The 23,387-nt window shown below is 52.0% G+C and overlaps 2 protein-coding genes and 1 long non-coding RNA gene across 10 annotated transcripts in view; 2 read left to right on the top strand and 1 right to left on the bottom strand.

The window, feature by feature from the left end:
- The first annotated feature begins 1,530 nt into the window (after positions 1 to 1,530).
- Positions 1,531 to 9,712, top strand: GPX3 (glutathione peroxidase 3). The gene is made up of 5 exons (XM_025292396.2): positions 1,531 to 1,704; positions 6,219 to 6,372; positions 7,584 to 7,701; positions 8,148 to 8,247; positions 8,671 to 9,712. Exons 1-5 carry the CDS (start codon positions 1,534 to 1,536, stop codon positions 8,890 to 8,892), a joined length of 765 nt encoding a protein of 254 aa, XP_025148181.2. The 5' UTR covers positions 1,531 to 1,533; the 3' UTR covers positions 8,893 to 9,712.
- Positions 4,504 to 6,142, top strand: LOC123335035. Its single transcript, XR_006553291.1, has 2 exons — positions 4,504 to 5,081; positions 5,375 to 6,142. It is a non-coding gene; the product is annotated as an uncharacterized LOC123335035 (long non-coding RNA).
- A 545-nt stretch (positions 9,713 to 10,257) lies between the features above and the next one.
- The window catches only part of TNIP1 (TNFAIP3 interacting protein 1), a 44,821-nt gene continuing 31,691 nt past the window's right edge, over positions 10,258 to 23,387 (bottom strand). For 4 of the 8 annotated variants that reach the window (XM_025292387.2, XM_025292388.2, XM_025292394.2 and 1 more), the window contains 10 exons: positions 23,205 to 23,294; positions 21,495 to 21,560; positions 21,210 to 21,341; positions 18,456 to 18,584; positions 15,833 to 15,961; positions 14,311 to 14,436; positions 13,710 to 13,775; positions 12,873 to 13,064; positions 12,000 to 12,090; positions 10,258 to 10,754 (listed from right to left, as the gene is read on the bottom strand). In XM_025292387.2, the coding sequence (XP_025148172.1) occupies positions 10,720 to 10,754; positions 12,000 to 12,090; positions 12,873 to 13,064; positions 13,710 to 13,775; positions 14,311 to 14,436; positions 15,833 to 15,961; positions 18,456 to 18,584; positions 21,210 to 21,341; positions 21,495 to 21,560; positions 23,205 to 23,294 (1,056 nt within the window). In that variant the 3' untranslated portion in view covers positions 10,258 to 10,719. Of the gene's footprint in view, positions 10,755 to 11,999; positions 12,091 to 12,872; positions 13,065 to 13,709; positions 13,776 to 13,814; positions 14,138 to 14,310; positions 14,437 to 15,832; positions 15,962 to 18,455; positions 18,585 to 21,209; positions 21,342 to 21,494; positions 21,561 to 23,204; positions 23,295 to 23,387 lie in introns of those variants that run through there. The other 4 variants (XM_025292391.2, XM_025292392.2, XM_025292393.2 and 1 more) reach the window with 3 other exon arrangements.

The raw sequence follows: 23,387 nt of genomic DNA, 5'->3' as shown, positions 1-23,387 counted from the left end.
TTGTGCTTTAACTCATTTAAAGTTAAAGGCCTTCAAGACTCCCTTCACTTCAATAGGCTGTGGTTTGAGGTAAGGAAGGCTTCACAGAGAATGCGGGATCAAGACAGCCCTTCCAAATTCCCACAGGGATCATACCATCTTAAATCATGATAAAGGCATGGTATCTCAAGGCACTTGTCCATCAGAAGACACAGAATCACCTGCCTCAGAGTCAGCTCTGGAACATGGCTGAAGGTGGAGTCTCAGCCTTTGCCCCTAGAGATTGTAATGCAGTGATTCCGAAAGGGGACATAGGTATCTGTACGAAAAGCTTCTCAGATGACTTTTTTAGTCTGATTTGTGAAGCACTGACTCCAACACATATCTCTGTCTGTGGATAGAATCATGCATGGACCTTGAACTGCCTGACCTGGTCATCAGCATCTCAAAGCAGAGAAACAAATTCATTGATTTTTTTTTTTTTTTCATGTGGGATCTTAGTTCCCTGACCAGGGATTGAACCTGCGCCCCCTGCACTGGACACACAGAGTTTAAACCACTGAAAAAGAAACTGTAGTCACTTAGTCATGTCCAACTCTTTGTGACCCCATGCACTGTGACCTGCCAGGCTCCTCTGCCCATGGAATTTTCCATGTCAGAATACTGGATTGTTGCCATTTCCTTCTCCAGGGGATCTTCCCAACCCAGGATGGAACCTGAGTCTCTCGAATTGCAGGCAGATTCTTTACCATCTGAGCCACCAGGGAAGCCTTAAACCACTGAACTATCAGGGAAACCCCCAAATCCATTGACTGACTAATGCCACAAATACTAAGCACCTGATGTGTCCTAGACCCTGTGCCAGCTGGTGATTATGGTCCCTACTCTCAAGGGACTCCTGGTCTAGGTCCGTCACTTATTTTTAGAAGCAAGTCATCTAGCCTAAGAAGGGCCTTAGACAGCATCAACCAATCCCATCATGCCGTTCTGGGAAACTGAGACCCAGAGAGGGAAAGCAATTTGTTCAAGACTACAGAGGGAGTAAATGTATTTTCTGCTCTCAAACCAGCTGAGGAATCCCAATGTTCTTCTAGGGAACGGGGCTGCATTCAAAAATTCTAGAGCAGTCAACTCGTTGCTTTTTAAGCACTAAGCCTACATAGAGTGAATATTCCTGGTGGTCTCACTCCAGATCTTGCTGACATTTTAAGTCCTTGATATCCCTTCTACCAGATTGGAGACAGGAGGAAACAGGGATCACCAAGGGAAGTTCCATCAGTTCTTCGGTGCTTTTTAAAGCCCCTTCTCTAGCTGGGCTGAGGACACGGTGCTTGCCACTTTCAGCACTTTGGAGCCGAAAGAAGAGGGGGCTGCCTCACTTTCACAAGCACCTGGCTCCCATCTCTCGGCCCAGACTTGCTTATGTCACTGTCACCCAGCGGGGGAAGCGGAGGGGAAGTCATGCCCGCCCCTGAAATGCCAGGCGCCTTGCAATTGGCTACAAAGACTCAGGCCCGGCTGCGGATTGGTCATCGCTGAGGGCTTGAAAGGTGGATGAGAGCCGACGACACCTCAGACGGACCGTGGCCCGGGATCAGACAGCGTCTGCGGCGAGCCGAGACGCGCCCCCAGCCCATCATGGCCCGGCTCTTCCGGGCATCCTGTCTTCTCTCCCTGCTCCTGGCCGGCTTCATTCCCCCGAGCCAGGGACAGGAGAAGTCGAAGGTGAGTGAGCCTCGGGGGTGGGGGGCCAGGGGAAAGAACACAGCCCGCAGGCGTCACCATCTCTCAGTGAGGGCTTCCCTCTAGAAGGGTGATAACCTAGGTGCGAGAGACGCCCTTAACTCCCGTTGCCTCCGTCTTTGGCGCACTCAGACTGTCGTCAGACTCTTCGCAGTTTCATCTGCTGGAGACCTGGGTGCTCCTGGTGGGCGGAATGAATTAGGGAGGAAGGTTTGTCTCTCTCGAGTTCACACTTTCTTCCCCACCGCTACATCCAAACCACCGTCTGTTTCTGAGACCCTTCCTTTCCAGTGGACCCTGAAGGGGGTGGGGGGCCCAGAAAATGGCGTGGAGACTCGGGGTCTGGGTGGCTGCAGAGTTCCCAGGGAGACTGGCAGGCAATGTGTGGTGCCCAAATAGCCCAAGCATAAATGCAGGCAGGATTCTGGGATACTGGTAAAAGAGGCTGACAGAACGAGCTCTGGGTTGGCAGCAAAGAACGCCCAGGATGCTGACTAGACCTCTCATCCTTTGCGTACCTCAGTTTCTCCATCCCTGTGAGATCACAGGGCACAAAGAGGCTGAAGACTTCAGAGGGGATGCTTGGAGAAGCTGCAAAATCCACACACCATTCTCTGGAGGGTTTCCTGTTTGGGGGCAGCCTCAGTACCCACCAGCCACAGCCCTTATTGGCCTGCCAGCTCCATAGGAGAGGCAGAATTCTCTTGAGCCTGAGTCTACCCTCAGTACAGCGTGTGGTCCTTAGCTAGAGTGGGGATGCTGAGGTCAGCAGGGGTGACCTGACATGCTTAGACCTCTCCTCTTCCCCGGGGTGGGGAGTCAGGAGCCAGGTATAGACCCAAAGAGAGAGATTTTGTTTCCAGCCTCCCAATACATACACACACCGACACACACACACACACACCAGCACACACACACACACACACTGGCACACACACACACCGGCACACACCCCTCACCTGTATAAAATCAAGAAGCTTTGTGTGTCTGTGTTTCTCAAATCTTCCATTCTAAGATCTTATGACTCCACAATTCCATTTCCGTAATCCTATCTATTGTTCAGGAAGCCCATTAAAAATGCAAGGTTACTTCTGCTTGTTTCTATCCTGTCCTGTCAGCCTAAATTCTAATCAGTCTGCCTCTCCTGGGAGTCAGCCTAGAGACTGGATGGTTATGGGGCCACTTCCTCCTAGCCTCTGGCTTTGTATCCAGTGTTGTTCATAATCTCCAATTCAGATGGTATTTTCCAGGGCAGGGATGGGTCTGAGTTTCCATATTAGGGTGTGGAACTGAAGTGAGGGCAGGCCATGGGTAGGGCAGCATCATGGAGTCAGTCCTATAACCTCAGTTTGGGGAGAAGCAGAGACGGGGCCCTGTTTCAAGAAGGTGGAGGTAAGAACATGGATCCCATGAATAGCTCATCATAGCCATGTGTTCTCTGTAGAACTCTGGGGAGGAATAGATGGATTCAGAGAAAACAGGATGGGTATGGTCTAGAAAAGCCTTAGAGTGGGGTGTGATCATATCAGATGCCACCAGCTAGGATTTGCTAGCCCATGACAGTCTGGTCCTGCCCCATCTTTCCTCTCAGGTCTTGAGAGGGTTGAAATGTCATAGCCTTCGTTTCTAGGACTCAATCACTGCTTATCTTACCCCCAGCTCCAGGGCCAAGGCAGGGGGCCAGGGGCAAGTAGAGGAAAGGATGTGACAGCCCCAGAGGGATATTTGCCTCCACCCAATTCAAAGGGAGGGGCTGGGGAACAAAGCCTTTTCTCGCTGTCCCCTCTCCAGTCCATCTTAAGGCTGCCCAGGCTCCCTGTCCTTCCCCTACAAAAGGACTTCACAGAAGCTAGAGAGAATAACAGCTGCTGACGTGCATGGGCTCCTAGTAACCGCTGGTTTCTAGGTGACTAAATCAGGCAGATAGAATGAAGGAAGCACTGGCTGACAGTCAGAGCTGAAGAGCCCTCTAGACAGCCCTGAATCTGACCCCATCTCATAATCAAGGAGCCAGAGCCCCAGAGAAGAGACAGGAGTAGTCACATGTAGTCGCATGGGAGGCCTGGCCAGGCCTAGAACTCAGGTCTCCTGCCCCCAGTCCAGCTCTCCTCTCCTACCTTCACACTGTTGGGAGTGGTAAGATGAGTGAGGAGAGAGACACAGGACCAGCAATGCAAGCCAGCCGGGGTCCTGGCAGGGTCTCCTCTCCCACTCTCAAGCCGTCTGAACTCTCCTGTCTTGTGCAATTGTGGGAGGATTGAGGTAACTTCCCCACCCCCCACCCGCATCTCCTCTGACCTCCTGGTTAAGGTGCAGGGCTCTGGGACTCCAGGGACCCACAAGAGGAGGGGCGGGGCCTATAAGGAGGTGGGGCACATGCTCAGTGCTGAAAGCCGGCTGTGGCTCTTTCCCTACCATTGTCACTCTCCGGCCCCTCTCGGTCTGAACCCGCAGCACCAGTGTTGCAGGCCCAGTAGAAAGCAGGAGGTTTTGTCACAGGTCCCTCTTCCTGCAAATACTCTGCTCAGTGCATCAGCTTCCTCATACCGACTGGGGAACATCCCAGTCTTCTTCACAGTAACACAGCAATGTCAGGGCCCTTTACCCTACCACTTGATGAGGGGACGGGGGCTGGGTTTCTTTCCAAGGGGCTTTCAAGATGGTTTTAATCTACTAGCAAATTCCCACAGCCATTTTGGGAGACAGGTGGTTTTTCCTTCGCCCATCAACAGATGGAAACTCAGATTGAAAGTGACTTGCTCAGGGACACACAGCCAGCAAGACTCAAGTCTAATGAGAGGAGATCCCCTTGGCCCGCCCCACCCTGAAAATGGGCTTAAAAGCCGATCCTCCTGCTGTTTTCAGGCTTCCCTTATTTAGACAACTTCTTGGCTCTTTTTTTTTCCTCCCCATTTCACAGTTTGTTTTTGGGATAGGGTGGAGTGGAGAGGCAGGCAGGAGGCCTGGCTAGGGTGTGTTTGTTGTGTCCTGGCTGTTTGTACTTGGAGCTGGAGCTGACCCCAGCTGGGGCCCAAGAGACCCAGGGGCTGGAGGAATGTCAAGCTTAGGTCTCAGGCCTGCCTCTGGCACCCACCAGAAGTCACGGGGCATGGAATATTAGACTCACGTGAAGCAGGGAATTCGTACCAGAGCCAAGAATGCTTGCAGCAGTCAGGGAATGACCATGTGGAAGGAGTCCAGCTCCCCCAGCTCATAGGCCTACGGAGTCTCCAAGACAGAGTGGCTTTCTTACACCCACCCAGGGCTACGCCCTACCAGCCCAGACGGCTCTCTTCACTCGGCTGGGCCCAGGTGCACCTCACCTTAACAGCAAGTCATCCAGGACTGGCCAGAACAGAGTGCGTGAATTTGCTTCTCTTAACTCCAACCACCTGTCCCTGGTCTATAATGCTAGCTTGCATTCAGTTTGTTTATTGTCTTCCCGCCTCTCCTCAGATGTCCAGGCCAGGACTGCCAGCCCACCTGCTAATTGTGGTAGTGATGCCATGATGCTCTCTCAAGACTAAACCCAGATTTTTGTAGTCTGCATCAAAAAATGATAGAGATGAGATGAGGATAGAGTTGGGGGTGGGGTGGGTGTAAATTCCACATCCCACTTGCTGGCAGTAATCCATTCCCTCTTCTCCCACAGAAAGCAATGCTGTCAAGCCATCGTGGTTCAGAACAGCTGGTCCAGTTCAAGGTTCTCACTTTATAAATGAGGAAACTGAGGCCCAGAGAAGAGAAAGGACAAGTCCAAGACCACACAGGGAGTTAGAGGCAGAGCTGGTTCCCCAACTTACAGCCCATCGTTCACTGACTCTACTAGTCTGGAGGCAGACTGTGGAGCAACAGTTGGGCAAAGAGGAAGGCCTCAAGGTTGTTGTCACACTGCTCGATGCAGGGAACATCGGATCTATGCTAGGCACTGGGCTTTATCCTGACCATCCCATTTAATCCTCCCAGCAGGCCTGGCCCCATTTCTGGCCCCTATCCTACTTCCCTATTTTTGAACAACAGCCTCAGCTTTCCAGTTCTCCAGATTGGAAACATCTGAATCACCATTTTCTACACTGTCGTTTCCTCGTTTCTGTTCAGCTCTCCCTTCACGACGGTCTACTTCTGGCTCTCATCACCACTTGCCTGCATTATTCTAACAGCTTCCAGTCTCCACCATCCCATCCAATAACACCGGCATGCCGGTAGTCTCCCTCACAGCCTGCCTGGTGGCTGTCTAAACTGACAAGTGATGCAGAAGTAATGACCATAGTTATTTCTCCAAGTTTCCATAGCACTCACCAGCTTGTTCAATGCTTTTAATATTATTATCTTGTGCAATGAATTAGGAGACTTGAGTTCTAGTCCAGTTTGAATTCTTGGGCAAGTCAAGACCATGTGGGCAAATGTGTTTCGCCACTCCCTGGTATCTTGAAAATGGTGGAGTCCAAGTTCCCTTCAGGCTCTAACCGCTCCCTGGTGCTGGTCTTCTCTTGCAGACGGACTGCCACGCTGGTGTGGGTGGCACCATCTATGAGTACGGGGCCCTCACCATCGATGGGGAGGAGTACATCCCCTTTAAGCAGTACGCTGGCAAATACATCCTCTTCGTCAACGTGGCCAGCTACTGAGGCCTGACGGGCCAGTACGTTGGTAAGAGCCACCCGCTCTTCCCCTGATGTGTTTGGGGATGTTTCTGCCAGTTGGGCACATTCCAATCACAGGAGCTTTTCTGGTGCAAGGAGAATAGGGGTGATGGTCATCATGAGATTTCAAATCCTGTACCTGAATCCTACTGTGTTCCGTGGTTCTGTGAAAATAATTATATAACCTGAGGTCTGATCCCCTATAAACATGTTCTAGAAGATTCTCAGTTATCCTTCATCCCTGGGTATCTCAACTGCCCTAAAAGAAGAAGGATGGAGGAGACTGGGTTTGTGCCTGGAACTTCCTTTCATTGGAGTAAGAAACAGTAGCTTCCTCTTGCTGAGAAATTCTCCCCTGTCCTCAGCCCATTTGCCTCAGTGCTTCTCTTGGCCCCTGGCCTGAGTCCCCAGAGTTTGTGTGTTAGTGACAGAACCAGGTTTCATGATCCCTGGTACCCCCTACTTCTTTCTCCTTAGCTGGGTCAGAGTCAAAAGCCAGGGGACAGGCAAGCCAAAGGTATCTGACAGCACCCACCAGAAAATGCTTTGGGGGTGTGGGAGGGAGGCAAGGACAATCTAACTTAGAATGTTCTGCCTGAGAGTCATGGGCAGATTCCTGGAAGTGCAATGACAGTGAACTGGATGGCCAGTGGGTAGTGAGTGCTCTGTCTAGAAGGCTTCCATGTAGCCCTTGGAATAGAGCACAGTGCGTTTGGGCAAGAGGTGGGCTGACCATGGATGCTGCACAAGAGACCAGGAGGCACTGAGAGGAGTGAGAGCTGGGCCAGGCTTTCCCCTGGGCCCCTGAATACCCAAAGTATAGGAGGGGTGTGAGGGCTCCATCCCACCCCAGGGAAGTCACCTGCCTTCTGCCCAGGGATGGATGGTTCTCACTCCAGGAAACTCAGTCCTGGGAGTCCTGAAGGAGCCCACAGCCTACAGGCCCAGGTGGTGGGTTTAGGCAGTGGGTGTCTGATTACTAATTTGAGGAAGCACATTGCTCTCTTCTCCCCCAGACCTCCAACCCATCTAGGTTGGACTCCATAGGACGGGGCTTGAATGCCAGCAATGCCACACTCAATGGATTATCTTGGGCAAGTCCCTTCCCATCAGGCCTCAGTGATTTCAGCTATACAATGGGGTGGGCAGGTGGATGGTACACGGGAGGTGGGACTCCTCACCAGGGCTATCCCCATCTCTGCTCTCTCCCTGTTCCAGAACTGAATGCACTGCAGGAAGAGCTCGAACCATTTGGTCTGGTCATTCTGGGCTTCCCCTGCAACCAATTTGGAAAACAAGAACCAGGAGAGAACTCGGAGATCCTAGCCACCCTCAAGTGAGTGCTGACTCAGTGTCCTGAGAAAGCTCCTCTAGCACATCCCTCCCACCCTGCGCCCCAGCCCAGGCTCCAGGCATCTTTTATGCTGGCCCCTACTCACGATGGATATTTATCAGCCACCAAGAACTACTCTCTCCTTCCAGGAACTCTGTTTAGTGGAACAAGTGGAAGAGGTACCAGGAGAGAGACAGGGTCAGGGATGGTGGCTGTCAGCCATGTTGGGGTAAGGGAAGGACAGGTTGAGGGCAGGGGTTATTGAGCAGTTACCAAATTGAAGGAAGACTGCTGACCCACATTATACCTGTGCCCATTTAACAGTCACTGGCTCCCACTGCCCATTATAGCATAAAATCCAGATTCCCAACCCCCCTTCCCCAGTTCTGTCCCCTCGTCTTATTTCTGAGCCCATGTCTCTGGGACCCACACAAAAATATTCCTCTTAGGTATGTTCGACCAGGTGGGGGCTTCACCCCCAATTTCCAACTGTTTGAGAAAGGCGATGTGAATGGGGAGAAAGAGCAGAAGTTCTACACTTTCCTGAAGGTGAGTACACAGCCAAGCCACATTCCTGAAGAGCCTCTCTCCCTGGCTGATGCTGGCTCCCGACGGGGCTGCAGCCGCTCCTGGCCCCAGGCCACGTAGACTAGGCCCGTGCCACCCTCCTTTGTTCCTGGGCTCTTGCAGAGTTTCCTGGCATCTGATTATTATTCTAATTAGAGGGCTTTGTAGACCCTAGGGGCTCACCAACTCATTTTACAGATAGGCCCCAGAAAGGACAAGCTTAGGGTCTCACAATCTGCTAGAACCAAAGCTGGTGCTGGGATTCAGTTTTCTAACTCCCAACCTGGTGCTCTTTTCTCAATGCCTGGCTATTCTCCTTCCCCCGAGAAGTCCTGGGAAGGAGGAGGGATAAGAGGGTGGGAAGGGCCCCAGGCAGAGTTGACACTTCTCTCGTCTGTGTTCCAGAACTCCTGTCCTCCTACCTCGGAGCTCCTAGGCTCACCTGACCGCCTTTTCTGGGAACCCATGAAGGTCCATGACATCCGGTGGAACTTTGAGAAGTTCCTGGTGGGGCCAGACGGCATCCCCATCATGCGCTGGTACCACCGCACCACGGTCAACTCTGTCAAGATGGACATCCTGACCTACATGCGGCGGCGGGCGGTCTGGGAGGCCAAGGGGAAGTAACTGAGGCCCACCGCCCCTCCCCCCAAGTCCACCACACGGGCTAGGGAGGACTCTGTTCAGGAAGGAACCCATTTCTCCAACTATGCCACACTCCCATGCTAGACCCTTTACTATTGCACAAGGCCCCAGCCTGAGATGAACGTTTGTGTCCGTACTGCTCTGCACATGGGCGTTTGCACACATGCCTACAGACGTGTATACACACAAGTATAGGGCCACATGTGTCAACCTGCACAAGTGTATATGTAGCAACAGCTGTGTGCTGTGAAGAATGCCAGAGAGGAACCTCCCTTTCCTTCCAGTTCTCTGTTCCAGTGATAACCATCCACTTTCAGCTGAGTCCAAACTGAAAAACCAGCTCTAGATTCAATTGTTCTGCTTTAACCAGGACCTCACCCTACCGGGCTGGCATCTCTCACTGCCTCCAAACACCACCCAGAAGTGCCTGGAAGTTTCTGGGTCTGCCGCACTGCCTGACCCCCTCCTTCTCCACCACACAGCCTCGCTCCTTCCTGAGGGCCCTCCCCTGCCTCCCACCCCACCACCCCCACAGCGTTCCCTGAGAGTCGCCAAGGCAGACGTGAGAGCAGGGGCCACGTTCCCCGTGTCAGGGGGCGGCATCGCCATGAAGGAGGGGCCCGAAGCCCGCGTGGGCGGGCCTCCCTTGAGCCTGTCTGAGGGGCCAGCCTTTAGTGCATTCAGGCTGAGGCCCCCGGCCAGGGATGCCACCCCACTCCCTCGGGGGGTGTGTCCTCTCCCCTCACCCTGACCCGCTGGCATGACTCACCCCTGTCTGCCTAGTAAAGGCCTTTCTGCAGCAGCTGAGCCTACTGTCATGCTTCTTCCATGGGGCTGCCCTAGCACGGGGGCAGGAAAGCTGGAGGTGGGAGGAAGGAACGAATGGAGGGCTTCAGGTCCTTGCTTTTTGGTTTCCACCTAGGCCCACTCTGCTTCCTCACTCAGCATCTGGAGTCTATAAAACCAGCTCACATCTACGGTCACCCCACAGTTCTCTCTAAGGCAGCTAGCACTGAGATGAGCTGTTCCATTTGACAGATGAGGAAACTAAGGCTCACAGAAGGGCCAGGCCTTGCCCAGTGTCTCCTGACAAGTGAGGGGCAGGACTGGAGTGTAAACTCAGGTCGCCTGACCCCCAGCTCCTGGATGCTCCACCCTCATAGAAGCTCTGAGCAGGATCCCAGGGGATACCTGCCAAGAGTAATGGTGGTGCTCTTGTGGGGGTGGCTGGGGGGTGCGTCGGGGAGGAAAAGGGTACAGAGGGAAGGGGGGCCAGGAAAGCAGCACTCTGGTTGACAAGGAGGAGCACATTAGCCAGGGCATAAAAGAAATCCGGTCACAAAATGCTCATCTCTAGCTTGGATTTATGTCCAAGATTCGTGCAAACAGCTGTTCAGGGATCAAGAGCCACCCCAGTCCAGGCCTCCACACCACAAGGCTCCAGCTGAGGGCATGGTGGCTCCAGGCTGAGGCCCCTCGGCTGACAGGCATCTCTCGACTGGAGATTGGCATCTGCCAGCAGTGTCCGCAGAGGACGGCAGGTCCAGGCCGACGGCACCTCTCTCCACTTGAGGGCACAGTAGTAGGCTTTTCCCAGTCACTCCAAAGGAGAGGCCCAGATGGACGCCTTCTGGATGGAGCCTCTCCAGTTTGCAGACCGTCCAGGTTGGGGCCAGGGCTCAAGCTGGCCATCCATCTCAGCCTCCCGAGTGGCTGCAGCTCTGGCCACACAGAGCCTGTGGCCTCTAGCTTTCCAGTAATCTGAAGTCAGCTGGCTCTGTGAGACGAGGTGGAGCCAAGGGACTGGTTTCACTGAGGTCCTTCACGGTCATTTTTGGTGGACTCTAAATAAACAAATTTAGGACTTAAAGATGAGGTGGTACAGTAGGTTTCAAAGCCCTATGGAAACAAATACTGTAAGAGTGGGGGAAAACCAGGGTTGTTGGGTGTTAATGAGTGCCAGGCCATAGTTGAAGCACCTCAGGTACATTTGTCATTCAATCCTTGCCCAGACCTAGGAAGCAGGCAGATTATTACCCCTTTATGGGGGAGAGAAATGGGGCACAGGGGAGTTTTAAAACACTTGCTCAAGGTCCCAGGTCTAGGAAGTGTTGGCACCCAGTCAGTCTGGTTCCAGATCCCAGAAATGGAGTAGTTCTGGAAGAAGGGACAGTCCTGCCCATTTGGCCACCCTCTGCCCTCATCAAAACAGACTCCTATGGCTCCACAGAACCCCTAGGGCTCCACGGGGAAACATGAGAAAGTGACTGACCAGCTCAACGCACGGGGAAACATGAGAAAGTGACTGACCAGCTCAACGCCTCCTCCTCCCAACCACAAGATCCTTCAAACCACACCCCCTCCGAGTTGCCCTGCAGCCTCTGCCCACACTATTGCAGGGGGGCCCTCGACCACCAGGCATGGCAGGCTCCATTTCTGCACAGCTGCGACCTTTAGAAAACTCCCCTTTGTGCTGAGATGGACTTGGCCTCCCCATGGCTCCCACTAGTTGCGACTCTATTCCCAGAAGCCCCCACAGGCAAGACCCCAAGAAAGCCTCGCAGAAAGCAAGGGAGAGACTAAGGGCCCAGAGTCCTTTCGCAACCAGCAAACAGACCATTTTAAAATATCCAAGGCCTGCAGGCTATCCTTAGGATAAAGACCAGCCCTCCTGCTGGGGCTTACAAGGCCCTTGTGGTGGGATCTACCAACCTCGCTGACCTTGCCTTGCCTGCCTCCCTTTTCCATCTTGTTCCTGGCTCTAGCCAAGCCAGACTTCTGTCGATCCTCAAGTCAGCCACAGTTCTTCACTCCCTCCCACCAAGGCCTTTGCACTTGTCTTGGCCTCCCCAGCATCTTACACAGAGCATGGCACTTAGAACATTAAACTATAGTCAATGGAAGGAATGGTTTCAACTCCTTCATGATGCAATCACCACCCCTTTCTTCACAACACTATTTGAGAAACTTGGGCCTCTCCTCCACTGAGATCAGAAGGTAGCAAGACTGCCCCCAAATTGGGACAATCCTGGCAGGTTAAAAAATTATCTTTTTATAAATCAAGACCCATTACCAGGGGTCACACTCACCTGGTTCCGTAGGCCTGGCAGTAGGTAAGTCCATCACTTGGGAGCTCTGATTACGTACCCCTCCACAGGGCAGCCGCCAGGTGTATTCTGGCTGCAACAAAACTGGTGCTTAGTAATCAATAACCATAGTAGCAGCTACTGTGCCAGAATAGTACTAAGTTCATATTAATCAACTGTAACTGAATCCTTACAACAACCCAGGTTACCAATCCCATTTTACAGGTTGGCAAACTGAGGCTCAAAGGGGTGGAGTACCTTGTCAAAGGTCATCCATCTTGGCAAGTGGTCAAGCTTTGATTTGAATCCAAGGCTCTACAGTCCCACAGTACACTCCAGGGTTTAAAGATGCATGTAAGGAATGGTCATGGGGGAGAAGCGGATGGGATGGGGGGCAGCTGGCACTGACCAGGTTGAGGGAGGGATGCCTGAGGGGCTGTGGCAGGGGCACTGAAGAGAATGAGAAAGCGGTCAGAAACTCTGGAGACAGAACGATAAGGAAAAAAAAGGAGGAAAACAGAAAAGGTAAACTGAGAAGGAAAAGAGAAGAAAAAGCGAAGGGAGAGAAAGCATGGTGAAGACTTTATACCTGCTGACATGTGGAGGTCATGAAAAAGGTCAAACTTCTGGCCTGGCTGGCAGGAGAGAGCCCTCCTGCTGGCCCTGCTCCCTTACCCAGCCTTTTCTGTCCCATACCGGGGCCCTTGAGCAACCCTGAGCTGGAAGGTCCTGCCCCGGGGATGGTAGGCTGCACATCAGTCTGTTCTCAAGGGGCCAAGGATACAGCTTTTGACCCTCTCTGTTGACCTTGCCCTTGGCATGTGTCTGGCTGACCTGTGTGTGTGTCCTGGAGTGAGGGAGGGGGCACGGACTCACCAGACGGAAGAGGCGTGAGTTGGGAAGTGGGGGCGGGTGCTCCATGGCCGTGGGGGGTGGCGGGTAGCGGATCTGGGACCAGTCCTCAAAGCCAGGGGGTGGCCCAATGGGGGGCATGGGTGGGTAGGCGTAGGGGCAGGCCCCGCAGAGGTGCTCTGGGTGTGGCTCCAGGTGGTAGCGGTCTGCCGAGGTCTGCAAGAAAGGTGGCATCTGGCTCTGGTCTGTGACAGGCTGCATGGGCCACCTCAGTGACATTCATCCCATCTCCCATTCTCCACTTAGAGTCTCAGCTCTCTGAAGACTGGCACGTGGCCATGGAAGGCTACACGTGGGCCCAGAATATCACCTATGATGATAGCTGTTATGCCCTGAGCACTTGTTCTTTGCCATGTACTGTTCTAAATGCTCTAGCTGCGTTTTTTGTTCTGTTTGTAAAGCACTTAGCACCACGCTAAATAAAGGGACAGAGGACCTAACGTGTAGTCGAGCTCATAATTCATTCCGTCATTTGCTGGGGGTGTGTGTGTTCTGTCACTCAATCATGTCCGACTTTTTGTGACCCCATGGACTGTGGCCCAGGCTCCTCTGTCCACGGAATTTTCCAGGCAAGAATACTGGATCAGGTTGCCATTTCCTTCTCCAGGGGATCTTCCCGACCCAGGGATCGATCCCGAGTCTCTTGTGTCTCCTGCATTGGCAGACAGATTCTTCCCCACTGTGCCACCTGGGGCCTCGTTAGCTGGACACCTGAGCAACCAATGCCTCTCGCATCAGACTGCGGCTCCCTGAAGGAGTTAAAATGCATTAAGTACTGCCTCCTCCCTCAAGCCTCCTCACCTTTGCTTTCCTCTTCTGCTGTCTCAGGGCATCTTTCGCCTTTTCCTCATCTTTGAAGGCTTTTAGCTGAGAGAAAGAGGGAGGGAGAGAAGTCTGTCAGCAGAGGTGCTTCCTGGCCAGGCCTGGATCCAGGGCCTAAGCAGGGTGGACTGGCCAATGCACGAGGCCGCCACTCTGGGCCGTCCTGCCTGGCCCAGCAGTGGGAAAGGGCCCTAGTGGGCAGAGCGCGGCCCAGGATGGGGACCGCAGGTGAGGCCTGCTCACCATGGGCGGTCTGAACACAGGTCAGGACGGCAGCAGGAGCCTTACCGCTGCTGTGCTTCGGCATTCACACCTTTAAGCTTCAGTGTGGCAAAGAGTGCATGGCTCAGAGCTAATTCCTACTTATGCTCTTTACAGGCATCAAAACTGATTGTGGAAAATCAGGGCTAGGAGAAGCAGAGAAGGGAGAGGACTTTCTGAGGGCCACAGAAATGTATCAGCAGAGCTGGAAGGAGAATCAGTGAGTGTCCTGCCAGCCAGAGTCGCCAGGGCCCTCCAACCCATGCACCCTCCCCATGGGCACAGCCAGCTGCCCTCTCCTGGGTTCCGCTCTTCTCACCTGGGCGTGGGACAGGGTGACCTGGGCTTGCAGTTTCTCCACCTGTTTCTTCAGCTCTTCCTTCTCTTCATTCATGCGCTCCCGGTCGCTACGTTCCCTCTGGAAGTCCTCCTCAAAGATCTTCACCTAGAGGGGAGGTGGAGGGGAAGGGAGGAGGGGGTGAGGGAGGAGGGACAGCTCTGAGTGGGGGCTCAGACCTGCTCAGACCCAGAATCCTGGGCCTCTGATAGGAGTCAGACATCAGAGCTGGTTTTACCCTGTCTTGAAAATGCCTATGGGGAGAGGAAAAGGTGTACCTCTGGCCCCAACCCCAACTACAAACAAAGTATAGTTCTGGGTCCCTCAATCTTATATTTTGGGCTTCAACCTAGGGCTTTATTTGAAAAAAGGATCCATGGCTAAAAAACACAAAACTGGTCAACGGCCATCAAAACTAGTCCCATCCTTCCATTCTGCCAAGACCCACAGAGAGGTGGAGGCCACAGAAACAGTCTGAGTGGAGGAGTGGAGTTCAGGCCTCCTGGTGCCAAGAGCAGGGGGCCTACAAACCTCTCCCGAGGCTCTGGGGTGGGGGCTGGCGCCCTGGCAGGGCAGGGGCGCGCGGGGCCCTGTCTCTGCAGTGTCACATCCTCACTGCACATCAGTGAGAAGCTGACCAGGCTCGGGACGCTTTAGAAGGATCCGAAGCACGACAGCAAATAGCACAGAAGCACGTGTGAGAACCAAAGCCTTCTCAATGTTCTTCCTCTTTTGTGCCACTCAACGAGAAGGTCTGCATTTTATGCTACTGTTTAAGCACCTCTTTAGTATTAATTTCCCTTAAATAAAGGGACAGAGGACTCAGGCACAAAGCCATGATCAGGCAGAAGTATCTAGCTAAAGTTTAACAACACAGTTTTGCCTTTACCGTATTGATTGCTTATAGTTACTTTCTAGTTATGACAAATAAAAAATGGTTTACCCATTTGCAGGAGAAATCTAAAGTTCCCTTTTAAATATACTTATTGGGTTTATTTAAACATATGCTTTCATGACACACACACACTACTGTACATAAATAGATAACGAATAAGGATCTACTGTACAGCACAGGGAACTCTACTCAATACCACACAATGACCTATATGGGAAAAGAACCTAAAAAAGAGTGGATATATGTATATGTGTAACTGATTCACTTTTCTGAACAACAGAAATTAACAGAATATAGTAAATCAAATATACTCCAGTAACAGTTCATTTTTAAAACATAAATTTAAAAAATTTTGCTTTCAAAATATTAGGGAAATAATAGCAGAGCTGGGGCATAGAAATGTTTCAATCATGACAGTGGTAGAGGAATGACCTAGATAGGGATACACTGCTGGCAAGGATAAACCTATACCAGACAGGAGTCCTGGCCAACGGCCAGACAGTGGACTGCAGATCACAGCTTGCATGACTCAAGGTCTGTCCTAGGCCCTCAGGGATTCTCCAACTCCCACTGGGCACCACCTACCAAACCCGTTCTGCTCAAACTCACCTGCTGTTTCAGCAATTCGTTCTGCGTGAGCAGCTCCTGTTTCCTTAGCAGGCCTCCAGCTCCTTCTGGGCTCCCGAATGCTGTTGGAGAGGACGGGGAGGCCTGAATGCTCAGTGCTTCCTCCAGGGCCTGGAATCAGGAAGAAAGGAGATGGGCCCATCAGCAGAAGCCCTGGGAAGTCAGGTTCCATTGAAAGGGTCAGGCCCCACTGAAAGACCCCGATCATGATAAGGATAATAATAATAACCACCACTATTTAATAAATGCCATCTTATAGATGAACACTATACACACATCATTTTACTGAATCCTCTCCATAGTCCTATGAAGAAAAATTGTGACCTTCACCCTCATTTCATGGATGTGAAAACTGAGGTTCAGAGACTTGAAGGGATTTGTCCAAAGTCAGACAGCTAGTAAGTGGCAAAGCAGGTATTCAAAGCCAGTATGTGCTCTTAACCAGCAGCCTAAACTGTGGTCTTTATGTAGAAGGGAGAAATCTCCCTTTCCCTGAGGTTAAGGGGCTCAATTCTTAGCACCCAGACCTAGAAAGAACACAAAGTCCTTTAGAGGAAGAAGCTCAATCTCCTGGACCTGCCCAGAGATTCTCCAGCTTCCATAACCCATTCCCACCAAGCCAACTCCTCCATCCCCAGGTCTTCTGTAGTTAGATTAGCCTGGATTTTAATTTTGATGTAACTAATATTTTACCTTTCCAACCCTGAAAATGGGCTGAAACATCACCAAATAATATTTTGAGATTTTTTTGTAAAAGCCCTGTTTTACTACCTTCACAGAATATTTTTCCTTGCATAAACAGTGTGCTCACATCCTCTTGAAAGTTATGCATTACCTGGTTTTCTCCTTCCACCCTGTTAACATGTTGCTTGAGAACTTTGGAACACCTCTCCAGACTGGCCATCCTCATCACAAGCTAGACTTTAGCACCTGGACGCAGGGCCTCTGCCGGCCACGTGACAGCGCTGCTCGCAGCGCCCCGGGGCCCGGGGAAACCTGCCCAACCTGCGCTCAGGCCCCTCCTTGTGTCCTTGACTCCCCCCCCGAAACAAGAGGAAACTGCAGAGCCAGGAGTAAATTCAAGGCACCTTCCTGGTCCAGCAGCTAAGACTCCAAGCTCCCAACGCAGGGGGCCTGGGTTCGATCCCTAGTCAGGAAACTAGATCCCACATGCTGCAACTCAGAGTTCATATGCCACAACTAAAGATCCTGCATGCTGCAACTAAGACATGCAGGCAAAGAAAAGAAAATTTATGTACATATATTTAAAGCATAAATTCAGAATGCTCGAGGGAAGGCTATGACTGCACCTCCCCCTCCATCTGTCCCATTTTTCAGATGAGCAGACTGAGGTCCAGGGACAGGGAGAGCCTTGTGTTAGTCATCCTTACAAGTTTCTGTCCCCAGCTACAGCACAGAAACTTGGAGGGCAGTGATCCTGCCTGGGTCATCTCTACAACCATAAACAGTGTAACATATAACATATATATATATAACATATATATATATATATAACATATATATATATATATATGATATATATATAACACATATAACATCCTGCCTGGATTTAGAGCCCCAAGACCCCCAGCTTGGGATAGATCATTCTTTTTAATGACAACAAGTCCCAAAGCCCCATACTTGGCATCATCAATGCTTATCCAACACCAAAACCAAGCAGAGTCACCCCAGCAGGGCTGGGACCCAGTGAATACAAACTCACAACAGAGTCTGCTGTGAGCAGAAAGAGCAGGCAGACAGAACAGGGGGAAAATCTGAGCCTTCGAGAAAGTTTCCTTTCAAAGCCTCTCCATCAGCTCACTCCTTTAACTCCTGCACTAGAAGGTGGGCAGGGCTAGCATGATGCCAGCCAGGGTTCAGATGGCAAAACTGAGACTCGGATAGGTTACAGGGGCTATAACTGGGACTAGAACCATCCCCCAGCCCAGGCCACTGCCCCTCACTTTGGCTCAGAGCAGAGGGATCCCTTTACCTGGGCTCCCCTAGCCCTAGCCCCACCCCTGCTCCAGGCCGCATCTCCCTGGATCCCCCTTCTCAAGGGTAGGAACTCAGGCCAGAGCTCACTCCCTTCAGTGAGTTTTTCCTGAACACATGTTTGGTGCCAGGCGCTGGGGGTATGTGCCCTGGTGAAGACGCACACCTCCCAACACTGGATGGGAGAGTGGCTGTCAGTAAGTAATCACAAGAAAATGCCAGAAGGGTTTGAAAGAAGCTGCTGGTGCTTTAGCTATAGAACAGAGAAACTCTGAAGGCTTTAGCTATAGAACAGGGAAACTCGAAGGAGACTCGGGAAGGCCTTCCTGGGAAGCGGTGTTAGAGCTAAACCTGAACGATGAGTGGGTGCACTGTGTGAGCAGTCAGCACATCCCAGGGCCTGCCCAGCTCATCCAGCCGGGCACTCAGCATGCGGGGAGCAGGGCAGAGGCAGTAGAAACCCTGGGGCAGCGCCTAGGCCCTCAGCACCCTTACCCTGACCCAGGAGTCACCCCTCCTGAGCTGAGGATTGAGGGTACCGGCCATGGGGTGGGCTCTGCAGCAGGGCTCCGGGAAGCCCTGCCCACCCCCGGACCTTGGCTGCACCCACCTTGTTGAGCCGCTGGATCTCCTTTTCCTGGTACTCCCGCTGCCGGGTGAGTGGGCTCAGCTGGTCCTGCAGGTACTTGACCTTCTGGCGCAGCTCCTTGGCCTCTGCTGTCAGATGCTCCCTGTCGGTCTGCAGGGGACACAGGGCTGGTGAGCAGGGAGCCTCTGCAGGAGGCCCGGACCCCCTGACTGCCTGCCTCGTCCCTGGGTGACCGCACCTCCCTCCCTCGCTCTCACTCCACAGCCCCACGATGCTCATGCACAAGCCCTGTGCAAGACACCCCCGTGAGAGTAGTAATGTCCACATGGTCCTGTCCTCAAGGATAGGGCAGCCCAGTTGAGTGGAAGGCCCCGGGTTCCGTCACCACCTCCTCCAACAGCGAGGTGAACCCTTGGGCATTGTCACAGGCTTCTCTGGTCTAAGCTCATCTATCCACCATGGATGAGGGGTTCCTAACAGGAGTCACAGACGGGCTTCAGGAGGTCCGTGAGTCCCCACACTGAGTGCAAAATTTTGACTTCAATTTATAGAGAGAAAAGCCACAGTTTCTACCAGGCTCACACAGGGGTCTTCCACAACGCACAGAAAGTGATGTGACTGAGAGTCTCCAAAGGACCTCTCAGCTCTTACAGTCTCTAAGTCTAGTGGAGAAAAGACCCTCAAAGAGATAAACACAGCATGAGGCGGAAAGGCGTCCTCCACAGAGAAATAAAGTTCTGTGAGGTTAAAGAAAGAACACTCCTGCCAAAAAGAAACCAGGGAAGGCTTTAAGGTATAAGCCCTGCTTCCATACATACTATGAAGCAATCCAGGTTCTTTACCACACAACAGTCACAGCTGGAAAGGCCCTCAGAGAGCAAGTCCTAGCCCCTTTATAGGACTATCCAGAGGTGACTTATCCAAGACTACACAGTGAGCTAGAGCTAGACAAGAATCCAGGTCTCCTAATTCTGGTGTTCTTTGTCCCCTTGCAAGCCAAGGGGAGGGTTTAAAATAGAAGAGGGCAGTATGGTGCAAAGGCCAGGCATACCCACATGAAACTATTTCTGTGTGTTTATGTGTGCTAAGAGGCCTGGAAAAATACACCCAAATGGAAACAGTGATGACCACTGGGGAGGGCCTGGAACTGGGGGATGGGGTGGTAAGGAGAGATGGTCTGGGGAAATGCCCAACTGTAACTGCTGTGTGAACATGTCAATATTCTACAAACTTGCTGGTGAGATGCTTTCAGCCGGCGATGACAGAGAGCACCCTTGGCTGGATCTTGTGGGAACTGTTACAGGCTCCCGTGTAAGAGGCTCTGGGTCCACATGGCCTCTATGGCCCCGTGTCCCTATCCACAGGGCCACAGAAGCTTTGTTCTGAAAATTCCACCTTTCCCCCAGCTGACCGGGAAGAGAGTCAGATGCCAGGAACCTAGCCCACCCACTGACGGGAGCCAGGGCCAGGCCGACTGCCCCAGCTGTGACTGTGCTCTCACGAGAAAAGACTGGCAGTGTCCCCCATAACACACATCCCCAGGGACAGGGTGGTCACCAGGGCAGGCTGACTGCTCGGAGAAGGCCCCTGCTGATGGAAGGGAACTCTGAAATGCAAACCATGTTGGAAATGGCCATTTCTAAGTCAGGCAAAAGCAGCCTCTGCCTAGTTCTCATGAAGGTGAAAACATGGTGATACAAAATCTCCAAGGAGCCTGGGGGTCAAATGGCCTTTCCTCTTGAAGATGCCCCAGGATCAAGGCCTTGGCTGGTGTCAGTCACACACACACGGGTCGGATGCTCCTTCTTCAGGGGACTGTTCCTGCTCCCCAACACACACCCCCCGAATGAACCTGATCTCCCTTCATGCTCTCTCCTTGTACCTTCTGTGTTGTACTTAACACACGTCTACTCATTTACTTCTGGAATTAGACGTTCTACGTCTCTTCCCCCAGGGGCGGGGTTGGCCGTTCACTGCTGACTCCATTTACCCAGCTGTGCCTGGTGCATCGCTGTTGAATAGTGACCGGATGAAGGACTAAAGGAAGCTCTAATGCTGGAGCCCCTCCCCGACAACAGCCATCACCACTGTGCAGGTTCCACAGCACCCACCCCCATCAAGTGTACTAGCAGGCCTGGGGAATCTTTTCACGTTTTGTGCTTCCCTGTACAGTTCCCTTGGAGAAGGCAATGGCACCCCACTCCAGTACTCTTGCCTGGAAAATCCCACAGATGGAGGAGCCTGGTAGGCTGCAGTCCATGGGGTCGCTAAGAGTCGGACACGACTGAGTGACTTCACTTTCACTTTCATGCATTGGAGAAGGAAATGGCAACCCACTCCAATGTTCTTGCCTGGAGAATCCCAGGGACAGGGAAGCCTGGTGGGCTGCCGTCTATGGGGTCGCACTTGCCTGGAGAATCCCAGGGACGGGGAAGCCTGGTGGGCTGCCGTCTATGGGGTCGCACAGAGTCGGACACGACTGAAGCGACTTAGCAGCAGCAGCAGCAGTACAGTTCCCTAGACCATGAGACTTTAACAAAAAGTTCTCCGTATGAAAAAAGAAAAAAATGAAAAACATACCTAATCCAATCTCGATTTTCAAACGGGAAACTGAGGCAGAGCTCAGGAAAGTGCTTTCACCTCAGGCCACACAGTCCTTGAGTACCGGAGTCAGAGAGGGAACTGGGTCTCCCAACCCCCACCCCCAACTCCTGGCTGATGGGGAGGAGAGCAGGCCTCTGGAGCTGAGTTTGCGAGACCCACAGTCATACTTGCCTCCTCCATTTCTATCTTGGACTTGGCCAGGAGCAGCTTGCGGTCAAAGTCACGCTGCTTCTGCTCCCGCTCAGCCTCCAGGTCGGTCACCTGCTTCTGCAGGTCCGCCAGCTTCTGTCGCAACTCCGTGATCTGGGAGCAGAGGCAGAGAGAGGGGGGCGTGTGAGGGCCAGGGTGGACACATACAGACCAAGGCTGCGGCGAGGCAGCAGCATGCGTGGCGCTGAGGATGCCCTGAGAGACCAGCAGGGGTGCGGCCTGGAGTTCCCACCACCCTCACAATACCTTCTGCTCGTACTGCTGCTTCATGGACCGGAAATGCTGGTCCCATTGCTTATTCACTTCCAGCAGCTGCGGGGGAGAGACTGGGGTTACCAGGAGATAAGCAGAGGAGGACCAAAGAGAGCCAACGCCACCACCACCAGCTTTGCAGGCACATCGTGCAGCATGTGTGGGTGGTGGGTCCACACGCTGCCTTGATCCCGTGCTTCTTACAACCTTTCCTCAAAGTGAGTCAGCTTTATCAACTGCCACATTTTACCCTCACCATGAAAGCAAGACTAACAGCAAGACACAGAAACAGTACATAATTCTGGTATAGAATTATGGGACCCACACCCATGCCGAGGGCAATTCGGGACTATGTATTAACTTCAAGTTCTCTTTAACCAAATAATTCCACTCTGAAAGATGTAGCCAAGAGATGCACTTGCACAAGTGTGTAAAAAATATGTGTATTTGTGATCATCTCAACAGCATTTATATTGCAAAAAAAAAAGATCGAGGCAAACCTGAGCATCGGAAGTAGGCTAAGGAAATGGTAGAATTAAACAGAAAATGGAGCACAGCACAGCTACTCAGAAAGCTGGGTGCCTGATACATTGTCTATGTTCTGAGATGACACTAATTACTTGCCATAATTTTGATATATCAACAATTCTTCAGTGAAGGAAAACAATCCAACATCATTAAATTAATAAAACAATGGAAAGGGCATCCTTTCCAATTCCAAAAACATTAAAATATGATAAAACATACTCAGAATTAGAGAATCACAGAGTATGCTTTTATATATAAATATAATAAATACCCTCAAAGATACAGCTAATTTTAAAAAAGGAAAAAAGCAATCTGCAATGTGGTATTTTGATATCATTTTTAAAAACATCAAACATTAGTAAGTACACAGACAAAATTCAGGGATATGCAAAGAACTGTTATCAACCGTGGTCATTTCCAGGAGGTGAGACGCTCCATCTTTTCATAATGAGTATTTTTTATATTATCTTTGTAATAAAAAATATATATATCTTACAGCAATACAGAAAGAAAACTAAAATGAATATGCACCTAAACAAAAGACCGGTGGAGCCTAACTTTCAAATGTGCTGGAGGACAAGGGAGGGCAGAGAGGCCCAGGGATTGAGACAAGGGCCTGAACTGCGTGGAGAGGAGAGGCTCAGTCAACGGAGAAGATCAGGCTCCCACCTCTGGTCCAGAAACATCAGGGACGGAATACACATGAGACACAAGGGAAGAGCCTCAATTTCTGGAGACTCTCGGCTGATTGGGAGCAGTGCTACAAGCAGGTAAGGGGTCTCTCCTTCTGTGACAGATCCTTCCTGAATCAGCTGCGTGGTGGCAGGTGACAGGCTCCCCATTCCTGATGCTGCACTTGCCTCCTATCACAACCTCTCGCCACCACTCAAGGTTCACCATGGAAGCCTTTCTAAACTAAGCCCCCTTCAACAATGATAGGCCATGCCCTGAATGCCATGTCCTCAGAGCGACTCCTATGGGCAGGGGGACTGATCAGGAGACAAGAGCCCAGGGCAAGGCAGCATGTCTCATCCTTGGGCAGATGGTTCAGTGGTCACCATGACAGCTCATCACAGAGACCAGTCAGAGCCAGGGGCCAGGAAGGGCCTTTGTCCTGCTGGCCCCAGAAGCGGGGAAGGATCTTCCCTGACCCCACCACCCCCTCCAGCCACCTACCTCTGTGCGCTGCTGCTCCAGCATCCTCACCTTCTTCTCAGCCGCACCCAGGGCCCCCACCTCTGGGATTTTACTTGTCGTCACACCAGCCTGAGGAGGAACACAGAGGGGCCTGCAGCAGAGCCTCACATAGCAAGTCTCTCGCCCACTCAGTGCTCCTCCAAGGCTACTCACCCCTGAGAC

The sequence above is a fragment of the Bubalus bubalis genome, chromosome 9 (assembly GCF_019923935.1).
Source record: "Bubalus bubalis isolate 160015118507 breed Murrah chromosome 9, NDDB_SH_1, whole genome shotgun sequence".
Classification (NCBI taxonomy): Eukaryota; Metazoa; Chordata; class Mammalia; order Artiodactyla; family Bovidae; genus Bubalus; species Bubalus bubalis.
This window is presented reverse-complemented; position numbering and strand designations above follow the sequence as displayed.